General features: G+C 47.1%; 1 protein-coding gene across 10 annotated transcripts in view; it reads left to right on the top strand.

Moving 5' to 3' along the window:
* The window catches only part of FRMD4A (FERM domain containing 4A), a 385,243-nt gene that overhangs the window by 343,833 nt on the left and 14,119 nt on the right, over positions 1–27,291 (top strand). For all 10 annotated transcript variants that reach the window (XM_030013270.2, XM_030013272.2, XM_030013269.2 and 7 more), the window contains 6 exons: positions 3,318–3,456; positions 10,158–10,299; positions 18,920–19,053; positions 22,357–22,479; positions 25,651–25,879; positions 27,073–27,129. In XM_030013270.2, coding sequence (XP_029869130.1) covers positions 3,318–3,456; positions 10,158–10,299; positions 18,920–19,053; positions 22,357–22,479; positions 25,651–25,879; positions 27,073–27,129 — 824 coding nt within the window. The remainder of the gene's footprint in view (positions 1–3,317; positions 3,457–10,157; positions 10,300–18,919; positions 19,054–22,356; positions 22,480–25,650; positions 25,880–27,072; positions 27,130–27,291) is intronic.

Genomic DNA, 27,291 nt, shown 5'->3' with positions numbered 1-27,291 from the left:
GTTTCACCTGTTTCCCGTGCCTATCTGTGTCTAATATATGTACTTTTATTAGGGGAATTTTGCATGCAGTTTCTGTGCTTATTTGCCCTGATATGAACACAGTCACGCCAATGCAACGGTGCCTGTGTCTATAGGTGCATATTGTTAAAGCAAAAACTCAGTAGAGCAGCTCGTACCATTGTGCAGCTCCAGGTCAGCAGAGCCTTGAAGCATCTGCTTAATATTAAGCATGTAAATAGTCGCATGAAATCTAGCAGAGCAAATTCCCAAAGTTGAGAATATGCTGGGAGATCTTCCGGTAGCGGCAGCTGGGGGTGGTGTACTCCTTCCCCCACCAAGCCTCCGGCAGCAGGCGAGGCGTCAGAAACGCGTGCTGCAAGCAACCAGCAGCAAGAAGCCTCTAAATGCCCAGGCTGGCTACTTCCTGGACGCAACAGTTGTAAGGAAAAGAAAGCAAATAGCTCTGGGATGTTAAAATCATGATGATATTTACAACTCAGTGTCATGCATGAAATGTGACCAGAGGAACCTCTTCTGTCTCATTTGTATTTAGATGATAGGAATTACTGACACAGAAGAGCTTCCATTTTTTACTCCATTGTGCTGTTTCTCTGAATCAACACCAGGAGGACAATTCCCTGTCCCAGGTTGTCAGCCTGGTACTTTCTCACTACAAGGGAATTCAGTTGGTTGATTTTCATATCCAGAGAGTACCACCGTCCAGGTCAAAATGGTACACTGGCTGTAAAACAGCAAGGCACGTTGCAGTGGCATGGTGGGAACACAGCTTGGGTTGTAGTCTCCTGTCCAAGTGGGATGAACTCCTGCGAGTTGTTCGGTGTGTGGAGGCGGAGGAGTAGCCAGCACAGTGCTCTCTCCGCATTCCTCTCTGTGTAGCCAAACCAGAGCCTGAGTCAGCGAAGCCACACTCGCAGGAGAGCAAGCACAGCTCTCTGGTTGTGGCCAGGGCTGGGCAGCACAATGTGTGTTTTTAAGCCCTGCCTCTGCCCATGGCTTCCTGTCCCGAACAAGCCATTTAACCTCTCTTCATCGCTGTTCCTCGTCCTGTAGAGGAGGGAAATGATACGTTTTAGGGGGTATCAACAGGGTTAATTCTGTAGCGCATGTGGCATGCGTGGAGGGAAGTCATAGAAAAAACACCCATGGGCCATCTCTCACAGGTCCCCAAAAGACAGCTGTGAAAAGCAAGTCCACAGCTCTGACCAGCTAAGTCTGCAGACTTCCTAACAGGGTCTGCAGTTTTGATGGGAAACATGTACAGATCCCAAAAAGAAAAAAAATTGGAAATCACTGCTTGTGGGAGTGATAAGAATATGAATGGCTTGCAGAGTATGTTTCTGAGAGTTCAAAATGAGTAACTGCATTTGAACTGAATAGAATGACACCAGAATTAAGGCTTTAGCCCATATTTGAGTGCCTTAATGCCAATGTGCTGCAGCTGTTTGTGTCCCTTAAACCAACATAAAGCATCCAGAGTTGGATCCCGTTTCCAGCCTCAGCTTCAAGAGCACCTCCCAGCACAGCCTTCATTCCCTGTCCAGTGACAGGGATGAGGCAGCCCAGCACCCAGCCTCATTAGGACCATCAGCTGCTGTTCTGTTGCATCCATGGAGAGTTTTCTCACAAGAACAATATTCATAACGGGACGAGGTCTTCTGCTGCCATCCCATGGAAAGGGCTCAGCACAGAGTAACACTGAAACATGAGATCCCAGTTGTCTCAGACCTTGTTTGCATTGGCTGCAACTGTTTTCTCAGAGAAATTTCAGTCCGATTTGTAGCTTCACAGTTTGACTTTAACATTTTGCAGCACTGAAAAGGCCCTGACACAAGAGCTGTCAGCCCTCTCCCAGGCTGAACCGGGCCAGCAGTTCCCATTTTGCTGCAGAGTTTTGCTTTTCTTTCATTCTTGGCTCTGTCACAACTTTGTTTGACCGTGTGCCTCCCCTCCCCGTGTTCACCTCCAATTTTGGACAGGGCAATACCCCACAGGCACCAGAGGAGAGGCGGCCAGTGCAGGTGCAGGAGGGGAACCACTGCCTTAGCAGGTTTGAGGACTTCTGAGTGCTGGGAAAAGAGTCGGCCATTCCTTGCACTGCACAGTAGAGCTCCTGGGCTGTCCTGCAGTGTCACCTCCCCATCAGCATTGCGCAGAGTGCCTGCTGGCTATGGACTGTGGCAGCCCCGCTGTAGGACACCCTGCTCCCCAGGCTGTCTTTTGCACTGGCCCCTCTTCACCATCCACGTCGCTATGTGAAAGGCTATAACAAAAGTGTCACGCTTCTGAGCTAGCCTCTGTACCCGTGCTCACATTCATTTCATAATCGTACTCCACCACAAGACTCTTCCTAACAGACTGGAGAGGAGGACCTCATTTTCTGGGGGCTCTATAGATCAGTGGCTTGGTTTACTCCAGCCAGTGCTATATCGCTGCAGTGGGAGGAGTTCTGCAGACCAGGATACTGCGAGTCTGTGTGCTGGTGTGCCGGTGTCAGGGGCTCTGCTGGTGGGGTTAGAGTTGAGGGGTGGGGAGGAATAATCAAGCAGTTTTGTACAGCTGTGAAAGCATGGGGAAACCTAACCTGTGTTTTTTGCTAATATTTGAGGACAATTAGGAGTCCCAGAGAGGAAACATTTAGCTCTTATTTTTCCTGTTTTTATATTCACTCAGCTAATCGCTGAGTAACATTCTTCTCTCCAGGGCACTAGGCAGCCCTCTCTGAGTCTCACAACTCCCCTTTCCCATACCACATAGCAAGTCCTGCTGCACCTGTTTACAAGTGGGGAAATGAAGGTACCTGAAGAGTTTCTCCCACATTCCCTAAAGCAGCCATTGAACCTGTGGATCTTTAGTTGTCACCTGGGTCCTAATATTTGAGAGCCACCGTCCAAAGCCAGAGGTAGTGGAGGGTGTGATGACTTGGCCTCAGGTGTCTCAGCATGTGATGAGACAGAGGATTCACACATGCTTTGGCATTGGTGACTCCCCTGGGACATGTAGCAGGTCAGCATCAGCTGAGCCAAACCCACAAATACAGTCTGAACTGGACAAACTGGATGATCTTTACTGTTAGTCCTCTTGAGCTTGCTAACTTGAGGAGTTATTTAAAGTAAATGCTCTCCTGGCTTGATTAGCTATTTATTGCTGTTCTCAAAGCATTTTTTCCCATTAGCATAAGGGTGTGCATAGTAAAGACAGCAGCTTTTACTATGAGGTCTGTGATGATAGGTTCTGCCACAGAAAAGGGTCCGAGGAAACCTTGGTGTAACCCCAGTTCATTCTTTTCTCCTCTCCAGGGCATCTGTGACCAGGAGGACATTTGGGCATAGTGGCATTGCTGTGCATACGTGGTACGCCTGTCCAGCACTAATAAAGTCTATCTGGGCTATGGCCATTAGTCAACATCAGTTCTACCTGGACAGAAAGCAAAGCAAGGTAAGCATGTTGGAGGTGGGAAGTGCATGTTGCGGTGGGTGAGTCCTTCTCACTCCCCACAGTCCCAGCAAGGTCAAGTCCAGATGGTGGCTCCTTTCCTGCCCTCCCTTTCCACTTGAGATCAAAAAAAGGCAAATTGACTCAAAATATCTGCTGGCTTTGGCCAGATTGAGGGAATTTGTATTGAATTCATGTCTATGGGAGTAAGAATTGAGGGGAAGGTTGTATTGAACTGTGGCCACATTGGAGGAGCCAAAGTTTGCAAGCAGTTAGTGTTGTGTCCCTGTCTGGATGGTTTCCACATGTCTTCTGGTTCTTGAACTCTGTCATAAAGTTAGGGCAGCTTCCAATAACTGAGTTCAAAGTATCTTCACACTCTGCACCTGTTTCTGAATCCTTCTTGCTTTTTACTATCATATTTTCCTAGAAATGTGGGGTAGGGGTATTATTTCTCTCTCCACACAGAATCTCACAACAGAAGGGGGGGGGGCAGGATGCTGACAGCCTGGCCTTAGAAAGAACTGTCTTGATCTGGTGCTGCACAAGGGGGCCGCTCAATACACAAAAGAAACCACCTTGAAACCAGAGGAGTGTGTGTTCTCCCTCTAATTCCTTTCATCAGCAGTAATTTTAGGCATACCCAGAGCAGCAGGAGATCACTTTGATCACTTTGAGATCACTTTGAGACAGAAGACAGACTTCTCATGCAGATGCCCCTCTCCATATGAGCATGCTGGTGTAAAATTTACAGAGAAAATAGAGTATGTATTGAGTGGGTACCTTCTTACACAGCTGTCTGCATTGCCCCCCATCTCTAGTGAGATGGCAGGAATGTGCAGGGTGATACTCCTCCAAATGGCTGCAACAGTCTTAACATCTTGCTATTGCTGAAAGCACTGCCTGCGTTTTCAGGCAGGGGCTGCTACCTCCCTTGCACAGGCCCTGGCCCTATCAGGTCCCTTCATGAGCCAGTTCAGCCCACTGAACTGGCAGAAAATTTTTTTTTCCTGTTTTTCTTTGCTGCATTATTTTTCTGCCAGTTAAATGAATTGAATTGGCGTGCTGAAATTATGTGAAGGATCATCAGTGTGCTATTAGTCCAGCTCACTCTAAACCCTTGTGACATTGCTTTCCCCATCATGATCTCTGTGACTTTATCGTAGAGTGGGTAGGACTTTTGGATGCCTTAGGCAGAACACGTGGTTGCACTCACTTTGGCCATGTCCCATCTAACACAGAAAACCAGGATTCATCTTAGTTGCTGTGAGCTGTATTGAATTTAGGGGTGTAGCTAACTTCCCACCCCTGCCTAAGAGCCAGCTGTGAATGTGGACAAAATTGCACACTCACCCAATACCAGGTAGTGCTTTCCTGTCCCTCTCCTCTGCTCAGCGCCACCAGGGCACTGCATAGCCCTCTCTGTTTTGCTCTCAACAAAAACAACTCAGCAAACAAACAGAAGTTTATTTTTTTTACTTTTAGCCAGATGGATTTGATGATCTAGTTGCAAGGTATTTAGGTCACAAGCAACCAACAAACAAAAGGAGATTTCTTCCTCCTCCCATTTCTTTGGTAAGAAACTGGGTCTCTTAAATGCCCAGGACTTCCCTTCAGTGACTTCTTTTGTTGTTGGCAGATTGTGTTTCAATCTGATCTCCCCTCTCTCACACTCCTACAGACAGCACCACCCCACCAGCCCTCGTTTGTCAACCTGTCACGTCTGTGACCATGTCAGTGTGCTTTGTCACAATAATCCCGGTGGTCACGCTGAGGCTTTGAAGTTAAGGCACACAAATATTTTTGTCCCTTTCTCTTAAGGGAGCTAGTATTTTAGTCAGTTGTCCTCATCTTTGATGTGACACTGTCAAGATTGATAGATCCATCAATTTTAATTGATCTGTTCAATTCATCCTGCTGGTCACTTCAGGACACCGTACTCACGCGCGCTTCACTTTTGAAAACCAGTAAAACATATTCCAGAGTGGGGCAATGTGAAATGTCTTTGTTTCAGCTCTCAAGGGCTTAGACAAACATTTATTTGAGTTTCAGGGGGGTTGCATCCCCTTAAATCTCAACCCCCACTTCAGTTGAATCCCCAACTTCAAAGCAAAACTTAGATATTCCTTCCTTTCATGTCCAAACTTGGCATTTCATATCGTTTTGACTAAAGAAAGAAAAATAAAAACAAACTTAGAAGAAAAAGCCTGCTGGAGCTCACTGCAGCTGAGCCTTCACTCTAGTGATGTAGATTAGATGGCTGGAGATATGACGTAGTGATAGAGCAAGGTTGAACTCCGTGCTCCTCACGTAACTGGGCACCAGTTGGATCTGGACCTGCTGCACAGTTCTACAGGAAAAAACCCTTCATGTGATTTTAAAAAAATAAAATCAGCTTTGCCTGGATTTTGACCCTTTTACAAGGAAGTGAAGTCCCAGCCTTCTTTGCAGCCTCACTCCGCATTGAACTCCTGCCAGCTTGCCAAGTTCCCAGCATCTCGCTCCCCGCTGATCTGTCTCTCTCCCCCTGCAATCGAGGCGTAACGTGGAGACTGAAAAGATCCCCAGCTTTCCAAGCTGAACATGTCAGCGTGCAGAACTCCTGTCAGCTTCCCTTTTTTTCAGGAGACAGATGCAGCAGGACTTCAAGGCATGTCTTTGCTCTGTTGACTGCACTGAGTCAATCAAACATTTGGCCTAGAAGCCTTGAGAAGTCCCATTTTGTGGGAATTTCCAACAGCACGTTCCTCCAAGCGCAAGGCTTTTTGGCTGAATGAACCGGTAGAAAATAGGCCAAGTGTTTAAAAAAATCACCTGCAGCAAAGCCCCATCACTGCAAGCAAGAGGGATAGATCCATCCCTAGTGTCCATCTACTCTTCCATTTCACTGATGGATTTTCCTTCACCCTCTGACCCTGTCAGAACAACACTGGGGATCAGTTTGGCCCCCATGCTTTGAAATGACTCATGAATGAGCCAGTCTTCCTCCATGTAAATGAGACTTGGCAGGTCTGCGCTAAGTGCTTTAAAATTTTTGAGCCTGGAGGGACTGCAGGGCCTGAGGGAGCGCTAATGGGATGTAATGTAGCTTTCCACTATTGTGCTGTCAGTACAAAGTCTAGCCCAGACCTTGTGCTGGCTGCTGCTCAGTGGCCTGTATGAAATGAGCTGTTGGTCTGATTCCTGCCGCTGATGAGTGGCTGTCCAAAGCACAAGACCACCCGATGCTGATTGGCATTGCTGTAGGGAGCAGAGGCAGCAGGGATTGAGCAGCATGGAAAATTAACCCCATTCCTTTCAGGAGATGCTCCATCCCCACTGTTGAGTGCAGGGCACTGTTAGCACAACTGCAATTGGATCTAAAACCTTCTCCTATGGCTTCAGCAGGTTTGGGTTGTACCTTCTGAGGAGGAAGCTCACTCTGCCCTGCTGATCACCTATCTATCTACTCTCTTCTGTTTTGTTTTTCCTCTCTCCTGGCTCCAGTGATGCCAGGCTTTGATCTTACATCATTTTTTCATTTGCGTTATGTAGGGCACACTTCCAGCCACTGCTGGCTTGGCGTGCTGGCCAGGACCATAACAGCATCCAGCTGCATTGCCTTTGCTCAGCTTTTTAGTTGGTGCCTAGTGAAACAGGTAGGGCCAGAGTGTGCCCTAATTTCCAGTCTGAATATGAGCAGAAATAAACTACAGGGCTTCTCGCTGTGACTAGCCTACAAATACAGGAAAACCACTGCCTCGCAGAGTGGGAGGGCAGGACCTGTCTGTGCAGACTTGGGGTTTGTACCTTTTCTAGACATCCGCTGCAAGGATTCAGTATATTGGGTTAGGCAGGTACTGGGTTTGATCAGTATGGCTGTTCCTGGGGTTATACAAGGTATACATAACCCTACATATATGTAGGGTCATACAGCATATATACACCTGCAGGGGATAAATCACCAGGACAGCAGCAGTCTGAAGACTTGTTACCTCCAAAGTTCTGGCATTGCAGCAAGACAGCAGTTGATGCTTAGGCTCCTTATCAAGACTTCAGTAGCAGGAAGTCTCGTTAGATAAAAGCAGTGACTTTCCTCTTCACCTAGAACTAACCTTCCAGAGCTATTTGGAGACCATGTTTCACAGACCTTGTTTCTGACCAGAAACGTCAGATCCAAGTCAGATCCAAGAAGCTAAGAGAGTGCTATCCTTCTCCTGGGGCTGATTTTGGGGAGGAGCTGTCAGAAATGAGAAGTGTCTAACTGGTTGTAGCATTAGTTTAAGACGGTCAGTACTGGTTGCCTGATCTGCTCTGACATCTTGGCAGGCAGTTCAGCCTCTGCACTCAAATGAGTGAGTGCACACACCCTGTTCTTGGGGTTGCTGTGGAAATAAGCTTGTGAGGCATTTGGGTACCTCTGAATAGTAATGATGGCACCTATAAATACCCAAGAATATTAAATTATGATAATACTTCTGAGGGTGTTTTCAGTATAAGGCTCTCCCAGTGCTATCTTAATTTGCAGTCTTAAATTAATCTTAGAAATGCACTGTGCAACAGGGAGACATTTTATTTCACTTATTATTTCACTGATGTGCAAACAGAGTCAGGGGATCACTAAAAACTTAACCTTAAGTGTCTTACCCAAAGCCCCACAGCAAATCAGTAACAGAGCTAAGAGTGAAGCTCAGTGTGGTGAGCATTCAGCCATCAATTCAGCCTTAGTTCTTGTTAAAATGATTTCTGCTTCCTGAGGATATGAAAAAACACTGAAAATCCCATCATGGCAAGCATCCCTTGTAGTCCCATCTCATGTTAGTTCCAGCGGGAACAGATCATACTGTGGTATGTGGACGTCCACCAGCTTCTGATCTGTTAGCACTGTAATGATGTGCCCATTGCCTGAACTGTATGACTAGGGCTGAAAGTCTTTTCTGGCCTTGAGAAGGTGCAGAGGTGATCCTGAACTGGGGCTTCACCACCTTCTCAAACAAAAGTCTTCGTGCAGCTGGAGACACAATGTGCCAACAGCTTTCTGAGTTCTGGGAAATCAAAACTGCAGGTTAGTAGCCCTGCAAGGCCAGGCTAATTGAAGCTCAGCAGCACAGGGCTTGCGAGATTTGGGCGATGGGCTGAGCTCCAAGCTCCCTCCATCTGTGACTGCAGAGCTCACATGAGGGTCAGCAAGCAAGAAGCCAATTTCCAGGTTGGAGATGAAATAGCAGTCATCTTTGTGTGCCATGTTACAGACAGCGAGCTTCTTCCTGGTTGTCAGCTCTCTCCTTGTTAGCATGGCTTGTTACCTGAAGCGAATTCAACAACTAATACATAAAACAGAGCTCAGAGCATAAGCATTAGTTCAGAAGAGGCAGGAGGAAATTTTCCATGTGGACAGATTATTCCACAATGGCTTAATGAAACGTTTCCTCATATTTTTTTTCTGAAGTCCGTGGAGATGACCCCAGTCAGAAATGAGATAGAGGACTCGAGAGGGTTGTTCTGATGAGGCAGTTGCTATTTTGAGGTGATCCTAAGGCTGTACTGGTCAGAAAAAGGACTGAAAAATTGTTGTGGCCACCCAAGACACCCTCATATGTAGGGTTCTTCTTCCTGGTAGTGCTAGGGACATGACTGAAGGGCCATCCCCAGCAACTTTGATGCATGTTCTTGATCTTCTTGTTCATGTTAAGCACCTGCTAGAGCCTGTCAGGAGAATGGACTGGAGATACATGGTGAGCTACTAACAGTGGTGTTTGTATTGCAGAGGCAAGGCAGCCACTAGGACTGAGTGAGCCCAACCCTGCAAGCAGCTGCTGTGCTCATTTCCTTGCCCAGTACCACTAACCTCCTTGCCCTGAACGTTTTCTGCCTTTGTTGGCTCTGTAGGCATAACCACATGTGAGCTCACTGCTCAATGAAGAGAAAGTTCTGGAGTTATCTCACCTGAACTTTCTGGGCATCTTGTTGTCTCAAATCCTTCCATAACCAATGGAGAAACGATGACATCTTAGGAAGTCAGCTCATTCCCTCCTAAGATAGGTTTACGCAGTACGCACGTGTACATTCCCCTGGAGGTGCCTCGATTGTTGACATTTGGTGGTGTACAATGGGTGACTCCTTGTCCTAGTGTGGCCAGTTACTGAGCTGGGGCTGGCTGTTGTTTCTTACTGCAGTGATGTTAATATTCTGAAGAGGTCACTCACAGCAGGGGCATTGCATGCAGCTTGTTAGTCTGGACCATAACCTGAACATGTTTTCCTACCAGTATTTTCTTCCAGCTTTTCATGACAGCCCATTTAAGCCATGTCCTCACTGTCCACTGTCATGGTCCAAAGATCACTGCAGATTTGGAGAGGTCCCTCCTGGCTTCCTTTAGATGCTAGAGATGGTCTTTAGCCTTTGGGCTTTGCAGTTTATTATGTTGGCATTTCTGAAGGTTTCTTATTGTATGTGGTAACTCAGTGACTCCATACGTAGTCTGTTTAAGAGGGAAAAATGTCCATGGCAAAGCAGAGAAAATAACAAAAAAGCGATGCCAGAATGGCACCCACTTAAGAATGTAAAAAGTGCAGCAGTGAATACCATGCCAGATTGCTTCTATTCTTGTAAAATAATCCAAGTTTGCTGTGGAGGCCTGTTTCCTGCCACAGCAAAAGGACTTTTTCCTTCTGTGAGCTTTAAAGAAGTGCTAGATCATTACTAACTCCTGTGTCCATGTCCAGTCGAAGATTCATGCTGCAAGAAGCCTAAGTGAGATTGCGATTGACCTGACTGAAACTGGAACACTCAAGACCTCAAAGCTGGCCAACATGGGGAGTAAAGGCAAAATTATCAGTGGCAGCAGCGGGAGTCTTCTGTCATCAGGTAGGTCCTTTATCCTGTAACTGGAGAGATTACGGTGGGAAAGGCCTTGGCCATGGTATAATGGGGAGCAGCCAGAAGCTGCACTGCAAAAATGAAAGTCACTTCCCTTTCTGTCTGTCCAGGTGTCAGTCCGTCTCTCAGCATGTTGCCCCACAAACAGCACAGGCAGCAGCTTCCCCCTCTCTCATTACCGCTGCTTGTTTCCTCTTTGGCCCCAGGATGTCATCTCCAAGCTCTCACTTTCCAGCTGAGACCTGGTCTCTCTTCACAGTTTCTACCATAATCACCCCTTGGCACCTAGCTCATCCCTAGGCAGATGTGTTTGTGAAGGAGCCCCCAGCCAGCAGTGAGGAAGCAGTCAGCCAGTGCAGCTCACCAGGGAAACTGAGGCTGGGTATTGGTGATGTCCCTCAGCAGTGTTGAGGCAGGGTGGCTTCTTCACAGAATGCACATCTGCCTTGCCTCTCTGTTGCTGGAGTTTGCCTGGTGTCCCAGCCTCAAAAGACCTATTCCCTAGCACTCTCCACCATACTAGTGTGGGGACCTAGAGGTTACTTTTTGTAGCTTAGAGCACCTTGCTGTTATGAGGAAGACATAATCTGTGAATCCCAAGAGAAGTTGATACCGAGGAGAGCTAGAGCATCAGAAGAGAAGGACCAGAGAAGAGGAGTCAGGAACTTCTCAGGATTTCTTTGAAATTCCTCTGTCAGTCTGAATGGGGTAAGCTGTGTGTAAGACAGTGCTAAACATCACTCCAGGAGCAAAGCAAGGATTGATAGTTTGCAAAGAGCTTGAAGCTGCTCAGGTGAGAAGCTCTTCAGCAGGACAAAGTTGCTGGTATCACTATAATTAATAGTTCCAGTCAATTAAATGCCCTCTGTTAAGCATCACATCAAGTTATCAAAACCAATTGTGTTGAGATGTGTAACACGAGAGAATAACCTTCCCGTGCTTGACAAGGGAAGAGTCCATCTATGAACACAAATCCCTTGAAACTGAACCCACACTAGTGCAGGAGATCGGCTTTGCATCACTGCATCCTCCATGTCTCCTGAAAGCCACGCTTTCCTGCATGGAAAATGTCCAGCAAGGGGTTAAAATGTGCAGTGCTTACAGAGCTCCAGAGCAGCCTGCTGTGCAATTCTTTGCCTTGCCTGCAAACAGAGATGCCTTTCTGCTCCTTAGGTCCTCCTTATGCAGTATACAATCCACTGTCTGTGCCTCCCATTGCTCAGGGAGTTACAGTAGCTCAGCAGCTCCCAGACTGGTGTCGGGTTGTTCGAGCTCTTTGTTTGTTTGGCATTTTTTTCAGCTCTCCTGCTGGAAAGTAAATAATGTTAAGTACTCCAAGGAAGTTCTTAAGGTCTTTCCAAGATCTCAGCCTCCTGGGCACCATTCCCAAGTTCGTGAGAGCTACTTGGTAGTAATCCTGTTTTCATGTTAATACACTGACTTTTCGCCTTCCTGGAAAAAAACATGGAGGTCTGCTTCTGCTTTCACACTGGGAGAGCAGTAGCCAGGTAAAAGCTGGCAGAAAATCAGGCCCACAAAAGCTTCTGTAGGTCTAGCACCTATCAGGGTTATGTCGATGGAAATCCCAAACTGGGAGCTGCCAATGCTTTTATTTCTGTATTTTTTTTGCTCCCTGCTCAAATCCCTCCTGGCTGAGCATGGGGTTTGCAGACTCAGCGGAATTGCGCTAGTGACTAGAACCATGCAAAGTTCATTGACCAGGTGAGTCATTTCTTCAGGGCAGGGTAGGTGAATCGGTCTACCTGCATGCCTACCTACGACTGTGTGAACCTGTTTTGGTTGAGGTGCTGCTGGTGGGCCAGGTGAGCATTGCTCCCTCCAGGTTCCTGTGTTCAGAGCTGCCTTTAGGTCCTACCAGCTATGAGGACAGGGCTCTCCCCAAAATGTTCAGGAGAGCTGTTGAGTTTGCTGCTGCTATGTGCCTTCCAGCAGCTACAAGCACACTTATGGAGGGAGGAAAGTGTAGAGAGAGGATGTCTGGCAGAGGAGGACAGATATCAGGGAATTGGAGACCCTGGACTGCTTCCACACAGTCACCCAGACCCCTCTGCTCCAAGAGCCCCTTTCCTTGAGCCTGGCTGGCAGAGGTGACCCAGCCCTGTCCCACTGGAGTGGAGGGGGCATTGGCTGCCTGTCCTGCTGGGCACAGTCACCGGCTCCGTCCCAGCCTTTGCATTTCCTCCCATTGTGCCAAAGATTATCAGCGCACAGTCACAACAATGATGGGTTATCGCAGTACAGTGTGCGCACTGGAGAGAATAAGTGCAAATGATTAAGTGGCCACAGTAGATTTCAAGGCTATAAATACCCTGAGTGACTCGAAATCACAAGGGCAGAACTGAGTCTCTTGTTTGTCCCCACTTCCCTACCATTCTCTGTCCTTTTTTCTTACTTGTAGCCATTTCCTCTTTCCATCGTGCTCCTCCTCACTGAAGGGGCTGTCAGCACCACAAGGAGCATGCCAAAGCTGGCATGTCTCCCCTGGGTTTGCAGCAAAGCTGCAAGGAAGTATTTGTTGTTGCTTCCAGCTGTCATACTGTCTGGCCAAGATCCTGCTGTGCAGTGCAAAGCAGTCACTGCCCCACATCACTTACAGTCTCAAGACACAGCAGCGGGGAAATGGAGTCTTTTACAGTGACAGTGACTTCCCCATGGTCACAGCAGCTCAGGGCCAAAGGCTAAGCTCCTCTGTGTTTCCCAGGTCCTCAATCTCAGTCTGTGTCCACTGTGGAGTTTTAAGTTTGGTAGCTGATTCTCCCAAGTGCATTTCTGACAAGCTCACTCTTTTAACTTTTGACCTCATTTGGGTTCTGACGGGGGCCCCCAAAACAGTGGGCTGCTGGGATTTAGCTCAAGGATCTTGTGCTCAGGATCTCTGGGCCACCCCTGGACATCTGGGGCAAGATTTGCCCAGGAATAAAAGCTCTGCTTTCACACTGGCATGAACCCTAATCAAAGCCAGCAGAGGTAATTATCAGAGCGAAATCAGGTTAGGTCTAAGGTGGATTTTTTTCTTCAGAGCAGTCTGTGCCCTAAGAGCTCTGCAGGTCTGGTCTCCTAGCTATCGAGGAGCCCCGTTATTGCTGGGTTATTGTTGGACTGAACCCCAGACCACCGCCACCTTCATCTCAGTGGGCAGAGGAGAGACAACAGAGGAGCACCTCTGCTTTAGCTCTGCAGACGTGTTTGGGGAGCCTCTGGCCCCCTAAGTCCCATTCCTTCATCAGTGGTAGAGGTTTCCTGTGCAGGGACCTGTTTACATTTGAAAATGCCACGACAAAGCCCTGCCAGCCAGTTCCCTGGCCCCCACCGTCTGGAATGCCCCGGCGGGTGTCGGAGCAGATAAACAGCACCCGCACGGCCTCCGGCCAGCCCGTGAGCGCAGGGGCTCGCAAAGACGAGTCGCCCACAGGATATCTGAGCGCATCCTGTGCGGAGCAGCTCCAGCTGGGCTCCCGCGCGCCACGGAGGATATCCTATTTGTCTGGCAGAGACAAGAGATAGCGGCTGTCTGAGGTTGCTGGCTGTTGTGTGCTGACATCCTGGCGCGGTGAGTCAGCCTGGGCTCTGGCATGGAGCAAGCGTGGGGGGACCTCCCCTCCCTGCTCTGGGGACAGCCTTCCACAGAGACCTCGACCAAACGCCAGCAAGCTGGAGCCAGCAGCCGGATGTAGTGTGAAGGGTTTGCCGTATTTAGATGTGTTGTTCCTGGAGCAGGAGGCTCACAAAATGAGAAAGAGAAGAGATGCCTGGATGCTCTTGCCTTGCCACTGCACAGCCACCTTGTTGCATATCCTCTCCCCTCACAGTTGCTATCACCAAGCCTTGGCTCTCCCTGCTTGTTTTCATCCTTCTCATTTATCCCTTGTCTAAGCTGACTCCGCTCTGCTACAATAGGTGGAGGAAATGGGGACAAACAGGGAGTCACTGGTAGGGCTTTCCTCTCCAAAACAGTGGCTCGCATTGCTGGTCTCAGCCCTTTGACAAGCTTTAAACCAAAGCTTGTCTTGGAGCTGACACCTGGTAGCCAGGAGCCCCTGCAGATCTGCACAGACACAGCATGTCGCCTTGGTCAGATCCTGTGGGGGTGTGACTCACTTGCTTCATGTCCCTGTTGACATCACCAAGATGGTCTTGACCTCACCGGTATTGGAGGGATCAGAAACCAGCCTCTTAGCACTAGTAAAGCTTAGTTAGCACTAAGCTCAGCCATTAATTCTGCTGGTGGAGTGAGCTGGGCAGAGAGGACCACGTTCTCCCTCAGTTTCATGGCCAACAATCTCCTGAATGTCAGCGGATGGAGAAATCGCCCAGAGAGGCCAAGTGTGAAGAAGAGGAATAGAGTAACCACACAGTAACAGGGTATTAAGTGGGTGTTCAGGTCACCAAGACCTGCGTCCCATCCTGTATGCTAAGGAGGAAGGAGCATGTACGATTGCCTTGGCTTTGAAATTAAACCAGATTAAATTAAATCAAAGCAGCATCAGATATAAAACCACGCCTCAATTCAGTAGGTTCCTCATACCCACCAAAGAGATGGCCCTGTGCTTGCTGCCTGGTGGGTTTTCACAACCCTTTCTCTTTTCGGGACATCAAATGGTTCTGCAGAACTGTATGTTAAAAGGCAGAGTTTGGTAAATCTTTGCACAGCAAATGGGAAGGAGGCTGAATAATAATTTTCACAGAAATGTTCAAAAGCCATACAAGGAAATTACGTATTTCAGCAACATTTCTCCTGTTTACTGCATTAGGAATTAGCCCTAACTGTAGGAGGTAAAATACCTGAGAAAGCCTCCCAGTCAACTGCTTCTGTCGCAGTAGGAGTCTCTTGTGTTAGGACTGATCTTTCAGGACTGATTTTTCTCTGTTGATGATCCCTTTTGGAAGGCACTGGGCAGCCATGACTCAGTGAGCTTCATACTTAATAAGGCTGATTTAAGGTAGTAGTATCTGCTTGATTGGTTTGGTTTGTGCTGGTCTTTGATTATCTCTTCAGTTGTTTTTATGATCTTTTGATTTATTCTGACATTTTTGGGTCAATTGCCACTGGGTTTAGAAGTGGTTCTGTGGTCACAGCCTTGCTCAAGGCTGGATTAATACATATTTATAAATAAAGAGCCTCTAATGGAAGCTGTAGGCACCCCAGCAATACAAAGCACTGTTCTCTGCTCCTTTACAAGCATCTCACACGGGTGTGATTCTCTTAACTGATCAAGTTTCCATTTGCTTTTCACCTGTGAAAACAAGCAGAGAATCCAACCCATAAAAATCTAATAATACACCCCAAAATAGTTCAGCTTTTAAATTAAAAAAAAAAAAAACCAAACCAGCTAGAACAGAACAGTTTCTGAAGGGGAAATTTCAGGAAGGTCTGAAGAAATAAGTAAGTCCTGCAGTAGGCCCAAGGGATCATCCAAGTCAGGTATGGTCAAGCTAAAAAAGTCAGCATCACAAGCCATGAACTGAGTGCCACGGCCTTTAAATCCTCACTACACTTGAAGAGTTTGTGATACAAAGACACACTTGGAAAAGGTTAATTTGAACTGGTTCATTAGTGCCAAGGAGTGGTTGACTTTGGTTTCAGCAGTAATCCCCATTGCTTAACTCAGAGTGTGACAATGTGCTTCCAGACCTCCCCCAATTCCTTTGCTTTCTGGTAGGAGTGAAAAAGATGGCAAAATGAGTGCTCAGTGGACACTGCCATGGACTGCATCAGGGTTGAGACCAGCGTGGTTCTCACACAGGGTATGCACAGCTGGAGCAGATGCCGTGAACTGTCTGTGCTTGATTTGGGTCCTTACCAGCTCAGCCAGAAGCCGTTTGTTTCCTTCTTGTCAGCACACCCCAAATCAGCACAGGCGTCTGGCCAGGGTTTAGGCTATTCATATGATTTTAAATGTTTCAGCATCTATGTAGCTGCTGTGGCAACCTGCAGTGCAAAAACTAATAGCTTTTAAAAATAAATCTGAGGCTGGTGTGGAGGTAGGGAGCAGAGGGAGGAAGGAAAGGGGAAGAGCAGTTGAAAGGAAAACGTAGGTCATTAAAGTTGTCCTAAAAGAAAAAAAAAGGGGGGGGGGGGGTGAAACATCTGCTGGAATAGTGAGCAACTTTTTAGTGGGACTCAGCAGTTTGTTGGCAATTCAGTGAACAAATTCAGCAGCTCAGCTTTTGCTAGTAACTGCTCACCAGGGTTACTATTAAGAATTACTAAATGCTAGAGAGGGCTTTCCCTGCCAGTGCAAATACAAGGCTCCTCTAGAAGATCCCGTCAAGTTCTTGCAGCACAGATGTATTTGCAGAATTGAGTTTTGTTGCTCTATAAGGGCAAACAAACCCAAATGAAATGAGGGTGAATACAGCAACTAAACAGACATCTTACCATGAGGTCGTCCTTCTTTATTCTGATGATGCTCAACCTGGTTGACGTTTAGAGAGGCCTTTTTCCACCTCCCCCCACTCCAGGACAGCCCAATAAAAGGTGTAACAAAGCGGGGTGGCGTTTTGCAGAATAAGTGCCAACTGTCTTCCTGTATGTAAACTGCAGAAAATAGTGGTGGAAAAGATCTGAGATTCTTTGCTCCCCCTGGGCCAATGCAGAACTGTTTCATGGCACAGGCTGCCCAATCCTCTTTCAGTTTAGCTGTAACGGTCTGCTGGAATAGTAGCAATGAAAGAAGCAGCTGAAAGAACAAATTACACTCTGGTTTCCTGCCAAAGCAACAAGTTGTTCCCAGGTTCCTTCCAGACATCTGTGAAATGGCAGCAACATTTTCAACCAACTTGGGCTGGGGGTCTTTACTGTGCACTTGGAGGCCAAGCTTCAAATGTGTCTAGAAGCCCACCCTCACCCCCATCCTACAGGTACACAGACACCTCCATGTAGCATGTCGTTGTATCTGACTCCTGCAGCTAATAAAGGTCTGCTTTCTCTGTGCCATTGCTCTAGAGGGGCAGGGGAGCCTCCCAGAGTCACCCTGGGACAGCAGGTGCTGTGACCACTGAGAAACCAGTGTGGACTAGCAGAAGCGCCCTTGAAAGCATTGCTGAGTCAAAGGCTTCTCTGCAGGCATAAACCTACAGTAAACTAAATGCCCCACAAGAAGTCCCTACAAAGCACTGGGCGCAGTCCAGCTGGTGGTTTGTGTCTGGTGTCATTTTAGGTAGATTAGAGTATCCCACTGCCAGTCCAAAAGAGTGTGGGTCTCACAGGGTCCTGTGTCGTATCTTCCACCCCATGGAAGACACTTCTGTTCAGGCAAGAGCAACCCCTCCACCACAACAGCCCTGTCCATTCAGCCCAGCTCAAGACCCACTATGGAGCTGATTAAAAAGGGATCAGATGCAGACTTAGGCTGAGCTCCAGAGCTGTGTGTGGGGCAGAGCTTTAGAGTGTGTGGAGCTGCAGCTCTCAGTGTCATCTGTGGACAGACATGGGACACTACTGCTGAATCCACCAAGATACCAGAACTCAGCTTTCTGTAAACCCAAGGTGGATGCTTTGAACCACAGTTGTAGCTGAACAACAGCCAGTAATATGAGGAAGAAGTACGTGGAGATGGCATTTTCCCCTTCTTGAGCTTGCTTTTCATCTCACAGTATGGCCATAACCATCATACTCTCTGATGAAAGGAAGCACTCAGCTTATGCAGACATGGGGATCAGAGCAAAGTAGTGACTTCACTATAAACTCATCCCTGAGCCCAGAGCTGCGTTAAAGAGGGCAAATGCTAAGAGCATCCTGAAAAATCAGCTGCCCAAGTTGGGGACCCAAAAATGGATGCAACCAACATTGCCCCTTCTTTGAGATGCTAGATCTTGGATAGCAATTGAAGCACCATCACAAACCAAAATAAAATCAGGAATCCCATCAATAAGTTCCCCGAAAGAGTAGAAGTTAGAAATGCTGTCAGGACGTCTGAGCAGCAAAATCTGACTTAATGCATGGACTTATTTCAGCAGAAGTTGCTGGGTAATTGCCACTTGAAAAGTCAAGCCATTTGGACATCCAGTTTAAGTTTCTTGACCTATGTCTTCACAAGAAACAGCTACTATCCCAGAAGGACCTATGGGTTATTGTTGTTTTGGTGTGTTTTACAGGAATCTTGCTAGGTAATTTCATTCCATTACTTTTTTTCATAAAACAGGCACTGTAAGTGGATTGAATTAAATGTTTGCTACTAGGATAATTGCAGTTCTTCAGAAGTAGGCTGTACTGTCAAATGGTTTCTCCTAGTCTTAATTTCCAAAAAATGCATCTCCAGGGCTTCGTAAACTGTACTGTTATTTGCCATTGGGAATTTTCATGGGAATGGTATGTCTTTTTTTTCTAGAATCTTTACATGAATAATTTTATTGCATTTCTGGATAACGATTACAAATGTCTTTGTGTGTCCCACTGTCCAATCTCTGTCTGTTAGCTTAAACATTAAGAATTTGCGGTAAACAAACGTGACTGCGTAACACCTGCTTCGTGTCATAGTCTGATTTCTTTTTGGAAGGACTGCATCCAGGCTTTGGTAAAATTACAAGCACTCCAGATGTGTATTCTGCTGTCAGCTGGCCTAGTGAAATCATTGTTTATTGATAGGTTCCCAAGAGTCAGATAGTTCTCAGTCTGCCAAGAAAGACATGCTGGCTGCACTGAAATCCAGGCAAGAAGCTTTGGAAGAGACACTGCGCCAGCGCTTGGAAGAGCTAAAGAAACTCTGTCTCCGAGAAGCGGTAGGCAATGGACATTTTATAATCTGTAACACTTTGTTGCTTGCATTGTTATAGCATGCTTGTTGTCTGGAGGTGGTGTGGAGTCAGGAGAAGAGATTCCTTCCATAGTCACCTCTTACAAACCTCATTGTACAAAGGCCTCAGGAAGGTCCAACTCCAGATTGCAATGTCACAGGACATTTCTCCCCCAGAAAAGGGGACCCCATGCCAGCTGGGTACCCAGTTGGCTTGGGGCTAGGAGGGTGCTCAGCATCCATGTCTGCTGTTTGAAATTGTGTTTAAGATGCATTCAGCCAGGCTTCTTACTGACTTTGGTGGAAATATGCAGCTACCTAAATGGTATAGGAAGGCTGTCCTCTGTACTGGCAATCCCTTCTCAAATGCTTTTGACGTCATTAGCAAAAAAAACCCCAGCCTGATACACTTTCTTCTTGGAGCAGGCCCGACCTTACATGCTTTTCTTCTCCCACCACATTCTTACATACAGCACACAAGGTCTCATCTGCTCCATGTAGACTCCCTTCATCCAATAAGCTCTGGCACTGGAGAGGAACCACTGTGGTGGCAGTGTGGTGGCAGACCTTGCGAAGAGGAACCACTGTGGGTGTCCGAGGACATGCAGGACAGCTCAGCAACTCATCTCATAACCTTCCCACTCACTTGCCAGTTCATTCTTGGAGTACACAGGAGGCCAGTTTAGAGATCAATTTAATGTTTGGGGAAATCACAACCCTGTTGCAGATATATGTGAAGATTAGCAGCAGCATACACTTGGGTCATTCAGCAATTCTCCTTTGTTTACCAGGCCTGAAAATCTGAAATTTAACAAAAAATCATGATGTGTAGCACAAGAGGAAGCTGGCTGCAGACAGTGGCACCGAGATCTTCCAGTTGTTGCTTAATATTTGATGTGTATCTCACCTTTGACAAAAGTGGGGAAAACAGGTCACTGATTCAGCTCTCATCGCACTTTGTTTCAGTTAGTCTATAGTTTTAATGCCAACAAGAGTAAGTTGTGGAAAATACCTCTCAACAAAGAAAGTCAGCAGGTCTCTGCTGCCTTAATTCCAGTCCTTTATTCCACATGCGCAATCCTTTCCCACCTGGGAAGTCCTGGTTGACTTCAGCAAACAACTTGTGCTGATAAAGGTTGCAGGACCAGATCCAGTCTTGTAAGTCCATCGAGTACAGAGCTAAGGTCATCTGCAAGAAGCAGTCACACGCTTTTGGGGGGCTGATGGACAAGGTCTAGAGGGCTCTACTTGCTCTGGAGGAATTGACCACCCTAAGCTAACACTGCCTGACTGCCAATGACTAATGCCTTGCAGCAGCACCGCATGCAGGGGAAGATGTGCCTGTGGTGCAGCCTCAGGCATTTCACAAGCAACGGGATGCAGGCAAAAGCTCCTGCTGGGGCATGGAGCCAGTGGTAAAAAGCAGTATCTCCTTAATGTGCTGCTGCAAGGCTGGCCAGAGCCCATCTGTCAGCACCTTAAGAGCTGGTAGAAAGTGTTCGTGCTTTCTGTAGATGATCCAAAAGAGGCAGTTGATGGACACTTGGAATCTGACCCCATCTTGCAATCATACAGCTCATCCATCAGCAGCCTGTAGTTGGAAGTATTTCCTCTCAGGCTGCCCTTTGTCCTTTCTGCTTTGGCAAGGGAATGGCCAAAACAGAGGGAGAAGGCGGCAAACCAGGAGATAAAAAAGGGTTAAAAGTGGGGGCATAATCAAATCAGCATGGCCAGAGCCATTCATAACTGTGGCATCAGGTTACTTCAGGCCATCACTACTCCAGTTACTTATTAATACAGATTACATTTCAGGACCGTGTCTCTGAATACTTATGGTATGGCCCACATTAATTTCGTTCTGCTCCAATCTTGGGCATTTTACAGAAGATATTAACTCTTTCCCCACTGCCCTGCTTCATACTGAGTTAGAGGTTATAAAGAAAATATCCTTGTTTCCCTCGGGAAGGGGTACAGGAATCTGTGTCTTGATGCAGTGCTTAGAGCCACATCTCACTAGAAGGAACACATTTCAGAAGAAAAGCTGAAATAACCCCACAGGGCTGGGGGGGCAATGCAGAATGGGACTCTGAGATGTTGCAACACTGCCTCTCCCAAAAGGGGGCTGTGCATGTCAGCGTAGAGCCGTGCTGCAAACCCATTTTGCTGGGAATTGCTTAAAGGAAAGATTTGAAAAGGCCAGGTCCTTGTTTCCTAGTGACCTGAAAAGAGTAGAATGAAAAACCCCATTAGGGAGCGGGGGAGAGGCCAGGGCAGGCAGGGGCCTGAGCTGCGCACTCGCATTAAGGTCAGCTGCTGTTCTTTGGGATTCAGATGATTTAGGTTACTCTGCCAGCTGGATCCTCTCAAGGCTGATGCTAAGGAACACAAAAGCCTTTTGTCCTTCATGGGGAGACTTTTGAGTACAAGGAGTGGGGCTGTGCTGGTAGTGAGGCTCCTGCCTTTTTCTGTAGGCATTTGAATGCCTTCAATTCAGATATGTGTGGCTGTATTGTGTAGTCCAGAGGAAAAAAACCCACAGCATTAACATCAGTAGTGGCGCTTGCTGCTTCCTGTGTTCCAGATATTCCTCAGTTCTGTGGGGTTTGCTTCAGATTTTGAAGAAATCTTTGCAAATTACCCCATCAGTCTGAAAAATCATCATCTAATATTGGTCTAAAGCTGCCCATGACATCACTGGGGTTTGGAAGGGGCTCTGATACATGAAGTGTTATCAGACAGGTAATGAGGTACCAGCCACTGCTTTTAGTGACCATTTTCACTGCATTCCTCTCAGACACCTCATGAATCAGGTGGGAATGTTTTTCTGTGCAGGTCATAACCTGCACAGCTGTTGCCAGTGGGGCTTTCTGACTCAGCAGACCTGCATCCTGCATGAAGGCTCTTGGATCTGCTCACCCCTTCTCAGAAGTAGCTCAGCAGATAGAAGCTCTTCTTTCCTACTCACCCTGCAGCAGAGATGAAAGCATATATGCTGCAGTCTGTTCAGCCTCAGGGCCCAACACCCTGGGGGGTGGGCACCACCTACAGACCTACCCTGGGCAGGCCACAGAAATCTGTATTCGTGCACAGGTTAAAGTTCCCCACCCACAGTGTCAGGTTCTGGGACGGATTTGCAGGGCTGGGTGCTGTCTTGTATGTTTATCAGCTGGCTGAACTGGGTATGTTGTTAATAAATGCCTGTCATTTTACAGTCACAGTTCAAGAGCAGTGTTGTGCTTTGCTCTGCTGTAGGATTTCCCAGATCACTAACAGCATTTTCTGCTTACAGGAGCTCACAGGAAAGTTGCCACGAGAATACCCCCTTGATCCTGGGGAGGAGCCACCTATTGTAAGGAGAAGAATAGGAACTGCCTTTAAACTGGATGAGCAGAAAATCCTGCCTAAGGGAGAGGTGAGGCTCTGCCCTTCCCTTCTAGCCCCGTGTCCCCACCTCAGGTCTCTAAGTTGTCCACCATGCATCACATAGGAACCATCAGTCCTACAGTCATTTTTGTTTTAAATGTCTGTAGTTGGTCATGGTGCCTTTTTTTTTATATATATATCCATCAGAATGAGGAAGCAGCGAGAGAGATGGCCTTAGTTCACACTTGGAGTAAAGGTGAAACCCTCAAGGTTCAGTCCTGGCTTTGCTAGAGGTAACAGAAATAGCCTGGGTGACCAGCTGGACCATGACAGTCCAAGTGCTCTGGTGACCAAGTGCAGTGACTTCTGTGAGTAGGGAGCACATCAGGAGCCCCTTGAGCTATCTGAGCCCTGCTGCTGCCCTGTGTTGTTACTGCAAACAGCCACTTGCTTTCCGCTTCAGTAGCAATCCAAATTCAGATTTCCCCTAACTGGGGAGAAAAGCATCACAAATATCCATCTTAGCCCTGCAATAGAAAGATGAAAGCTTGCTCCCCAGCCCTTAAACAAAAAGAGCCTTCATCCCTACCTATGGGGAGCTGGAATTACATTTTTCTAAGTTTGCCAGGGAGTGTTTGTTCTCTTCCCTTGCTCCCACAATGTGCTGGGTCAGTGCCCTGAACCGTGGCTGTGAAAACAGGCCGGCAGCAGCTGTAAGGCGGGACTGGATTCACAGAAAAGCTATTGTCTGCAGAGACGCATTTGTCTCAAGACACTTGTGTATATTCCAGTCTTGAGTTTCCTTTTTATTTTTGTAAGAGGAGAGACCGAAGCTGGTGTGACCGTGTGGTTTAAGGCTCGGTTCAGCCAGGGAATTAACTGTTTGTCGTTTTGTTGGCATTTTCCTTCTGCTGAAAAAATAAACAGCTGGAGCTTTTTAGTTTTGTTCTCAATGGAGCCTGGGAGAGGAATTCCACCAAAGTCAAATATTCATGAACTAGCACATTTAATTAAGCTTTTCAAAGGGAAGCACAGCTTAGCTGAGTTACTCCTAAAACCCCTGCAGTCTGTAGGCTGCTCAGTTATAACCTGATCTCCAGCTTCCCCAGATCTTACTGCTACATGGCATCTTTTGGGGCCAGTGGGTGAGGAATCTCCTTACTCCAGTAGCAAGGTTAGGTGAGGAGAGCATGAAGGTAAAGCAGCTCCTCCCTATTGCAGGCACTCTGCCTTTTGGCATCAGCAGTCCAAACACGCTGACTCAGCTTTTCTCTACCTCCCTTTTCATCTGTCAAACTTTAAGACTGTGTTGAAAACCATAAATTTCTGTTCTCGAAGAATTATGTGTTTATTTGGCTGCCAGTTTGAGAGCATTTAGAAAGGCCAGTGATGATTTTCTTGTGCTTTTCAGCAAGTGCAAACACTAGAAACTCAATTTAAAACAAAAGGTGAAATAATACTCCCTCAGTCATGTAAATTCAGGACTGATATTACCAACTGTGACAAGGACCTGAAGCAAGGCACTTCCATCTGAAGGCAGATGATAGCCCTCATTTTCTGAGGCTTTATTTATAGGGGCCTCACTGGAAGAAAATAGACAATTATGGCTGGGAGGAAAATTAATATGTTTTTTCTAAGATATACTGGATGATTTAGAACTGAATCTGTGAAGGTCTGAAATGACAGCTCACATCAAACTCACCGTACCTTTAGTAAGAGCTTTGTCAGAGCAAGACTTGCAGGGAAGGATCCCATTGTATTACTTGGTAATCACCTCTACCTGGTCCTTAATTCCTGACTCTGGGAAGGATTTTACCAGAAGACAGCAAATCAGGTTCCAGGCCTTAAAACTCCATGGTGTTAAATTCACTTTTAGTAAGTGTAGCACTGATAGAGCTTATAAACACTTCAAAGCAAAAAGGGATCTGTTAAAAAGATGGGGGGGGGGGGGGGTCAGTTCAGTCTTCAGTAAAGTGAGGGAAATGATAATTATAGTTTTCAGGCAATGCTGACTCACCATTGACAGCAAAGGGATTTTTTTTAAGCCAGGAGCCCAGAATAAAAACTCCAGAGAACGACTTCAGTCTGATTAAATCCCACAGCATCAGCTCTTGCAGCATACACTGCTGCTAAACAAAGAGAAAGGATTTGAATTTGCGTAACAGAGATCTCCGTGAATATATGGCTGTCAGTGCTTGCGATCTGAACTCCCACCATTCACTAAAAGTAAAAAAACTTGTCATTTTTTCCCTAATTTGCAATGTACTGTGTTCCCCTTTCTCACAGACTAACACCAAAAACTCCATTAAGCTGGGGAAGGTAGCCAGATCCATTGCAGATTAGCAAGTACCTTTGGAGCTCACAGCTTGGTGTCCCGGTGCAGACCAGGAAACTGTATCAGCTTCTGCATTGGCCTAAACCCCTGGACTTTGGAGGATAACTAAAAATCAGTAGGTAGCTTCCAGGGTACACCTGGTTGCATTTAAAAACTCAGCTGAGACCCTGCAAGGGCTAATGTTGGAGACACTAGTCCTTTTTAGCATACAGAAAGCTTGCTGTTACACACTGCTCGCTCTGAAATCACCCTCCTGGCTTGTAACTTGAGGAGATAGTTTTCTGGTGCAATCAGTTGCAGCAGCCCATAATTACTTCAGCTCGTACTCTCCCCTGGACTTTGATGGCCATACACCAGGGAGGAATTAGCCCATCTTTGGCTTTTTTACCCCAAAGAGTTTGGTGGGTGCCAAGCAAACCTGTCAAGACGGTTAAAGCTGTAGCTTTGCATCGATACATGGCACTGATATCAAATGGGGCTCAAATATGGAGATGGGAAACAGGGAGAAGGAGCAGGTGGGAGGCAGGTGTTACCCATAGATGGGTATAAAAAGATGAATGTGTCAGCAGTAGAGCACTGTTGAACTAGGCCATACTGAACTGCATGAAAAGCCAAACAGCACAGCAGGGTTAGGGCTGGAGCACACGTGTGCTCCTTGTATGGGTCATCCCTTCCACCATCTGTGCTCCCAGGCACTCGTGTGAGCAGATGAAGGTGAGGTGTGTATGCTCAGGGAGGCCCTGAGATGAGGGAAGCAGCATGATCATGGATGCTTTGCTGATGGAGAGCCTTGGTTGGAGGCCACTGGCCAGGTTCAGGGGGAGCTTCCCCATAGCTGGGCCAGGAGAGTTTGGTGGTAGCCAGAATCCACTTGCCTTTCCCCAGGAGGCAGAGCTGGAGCGCCTGGAGAGGGAGTTTGCCATTCAGTCCCAGATCACAGAGGCTGCCCGGCGCCTGGCGAGCGACCCAAATGTCAGCAAAAAGCTGAAGAAACAGAGGAAGACATCCTACCTGAATGCACTGAAGAAACTGCAGGAGATTGAAAATGCCATCAATGAGTATCGCATCAAATCTGGAAAGAAGCCAACTCAGAGAGCCTCCCTGATCATAGATGGTAAGTGGGACTTAGTGCCCACAGCATCATGGAAGGGTCTGTGGAGGGCAGGGAGCAAAATTCTTGCCTTGAGGCACAGATTTCCTCTCCCTTCTCTTCCCTCTCCTGTCTGGAAGACTCCACAGGTGCTGGCAGTCGGGCTGTCCTCCCATACCAGCGTGCTGTCAGATGGGTGTCTGGGCTGCACACTATGCATTAGGGATGTGCTGGTTCACAGCACAAGAAGCAGTGTCACGCTGTAGATTATAAGTGTGTCAGGAAAGCAGACTGTGACTCCTTTGTTCACCTATAAAATTGCTCTGTTAACGTCTCCTCCAGAGTGGTGCTGTACAAACGTAATTAATGTCAGCAGAGTGGGGTGAGCTCTCTAGCTGAAAGGCATCTGTAAAATCAAAGTGGTAGCAGTGTCGTTGCTGTGTTTAAGTGCTTTTTTTCTTTTTCTTTTTTTTACAATGTAATTCTCAGGGCACTGTATGGTTTACTGGATTGTTGATTGGTTTTTCATGAAATCCATTAACTTTCCACCGTGGTTCTTTCTCCCTTGCTGGTTTTGCCCTTTCCCTTTGACTTGCAGAGCTTTTCTCTGTGCCTTTGTATCAGGAACTGAGATTAGAGCTGCTGTATTTGTGACTTGGGTACCAAGTTGCACCACAGTCAGGGATAACAGACAGCTTTGAGGACATGGGATGGGAGAAGCAGCTCAAATGTGTGCACACCAAGGATGTGAGAGCTTCTCTCTCTGCTACAGAGGATGCTCAGAAAGCGTTTCCCTGAATTACACAAAACTGGTACCTAGTGTGAGCCTTTAGTTAGCAACAGGATGATCATTTTAAGAAGGCGGAGATAAACTCGGAGTCCTTAAAGCCCAAGATACAAATCTCGCTAATGGCACCATGCCATTTTGCATCCTCTGGGGATCTCAGCTCTCTGTTGTGACTCAGTCTTAATCCCCATTAATTGAAAAGAGTTAGCAGCTCCTTGAAAGGCAGTCTGCTAGTGAGAGACCTGGCCTGCAGCTCTGCCCTCCGAGACTGAGAGTGGGCTGAGTCAGTTATTTATAGGAATCTTGCCTCTCAGCTATGTGAGGAGGAAGACGTGGGTGACTGCTTAAGGCTAACACTCAGTGGAGTTCAGCACTCAGTCACTGCAATTCTCGGGGCCATCTGACCATCTTTGTATTTTCTTCCCTTCAGAAGGAAACATTGCCAGTGAAGACAGCTCCCTCTCAGATGCCCTTGTTCTGGAGGATGGTATGTTGGCTGCTGTATGTTGTAGCGGGCAGGAAGGCAACAGGGAGGGATGTGTGAACTCCTGATTGACACTCAAAATGGAGGAACTGTTCTGTGTAATAATCCACTCAAATACCCCAGTAGCAAAAATGCTTGGTTTCCCCTGACCACACATTGTAGTCA

This window comes from Aquila chrysaetos, chromosome 5, assembly GCF_900496995.4.
Source record: "Aquila chrysaetos chrysaetos chromosome 5, bAquChr1.4, whole genome shotgun sequence".
Classification (NCBI taxonomy): Eukaryota; Metazoa; Chordata; class Aves; order Accipitriformes; family Accipitridae; genus Aquila; species Aquila chrysaetos.
Note: the sequence above shows the minus strand (reverse complement) of the source record. Positions and strands in the feature narration are given on the sequence as shown.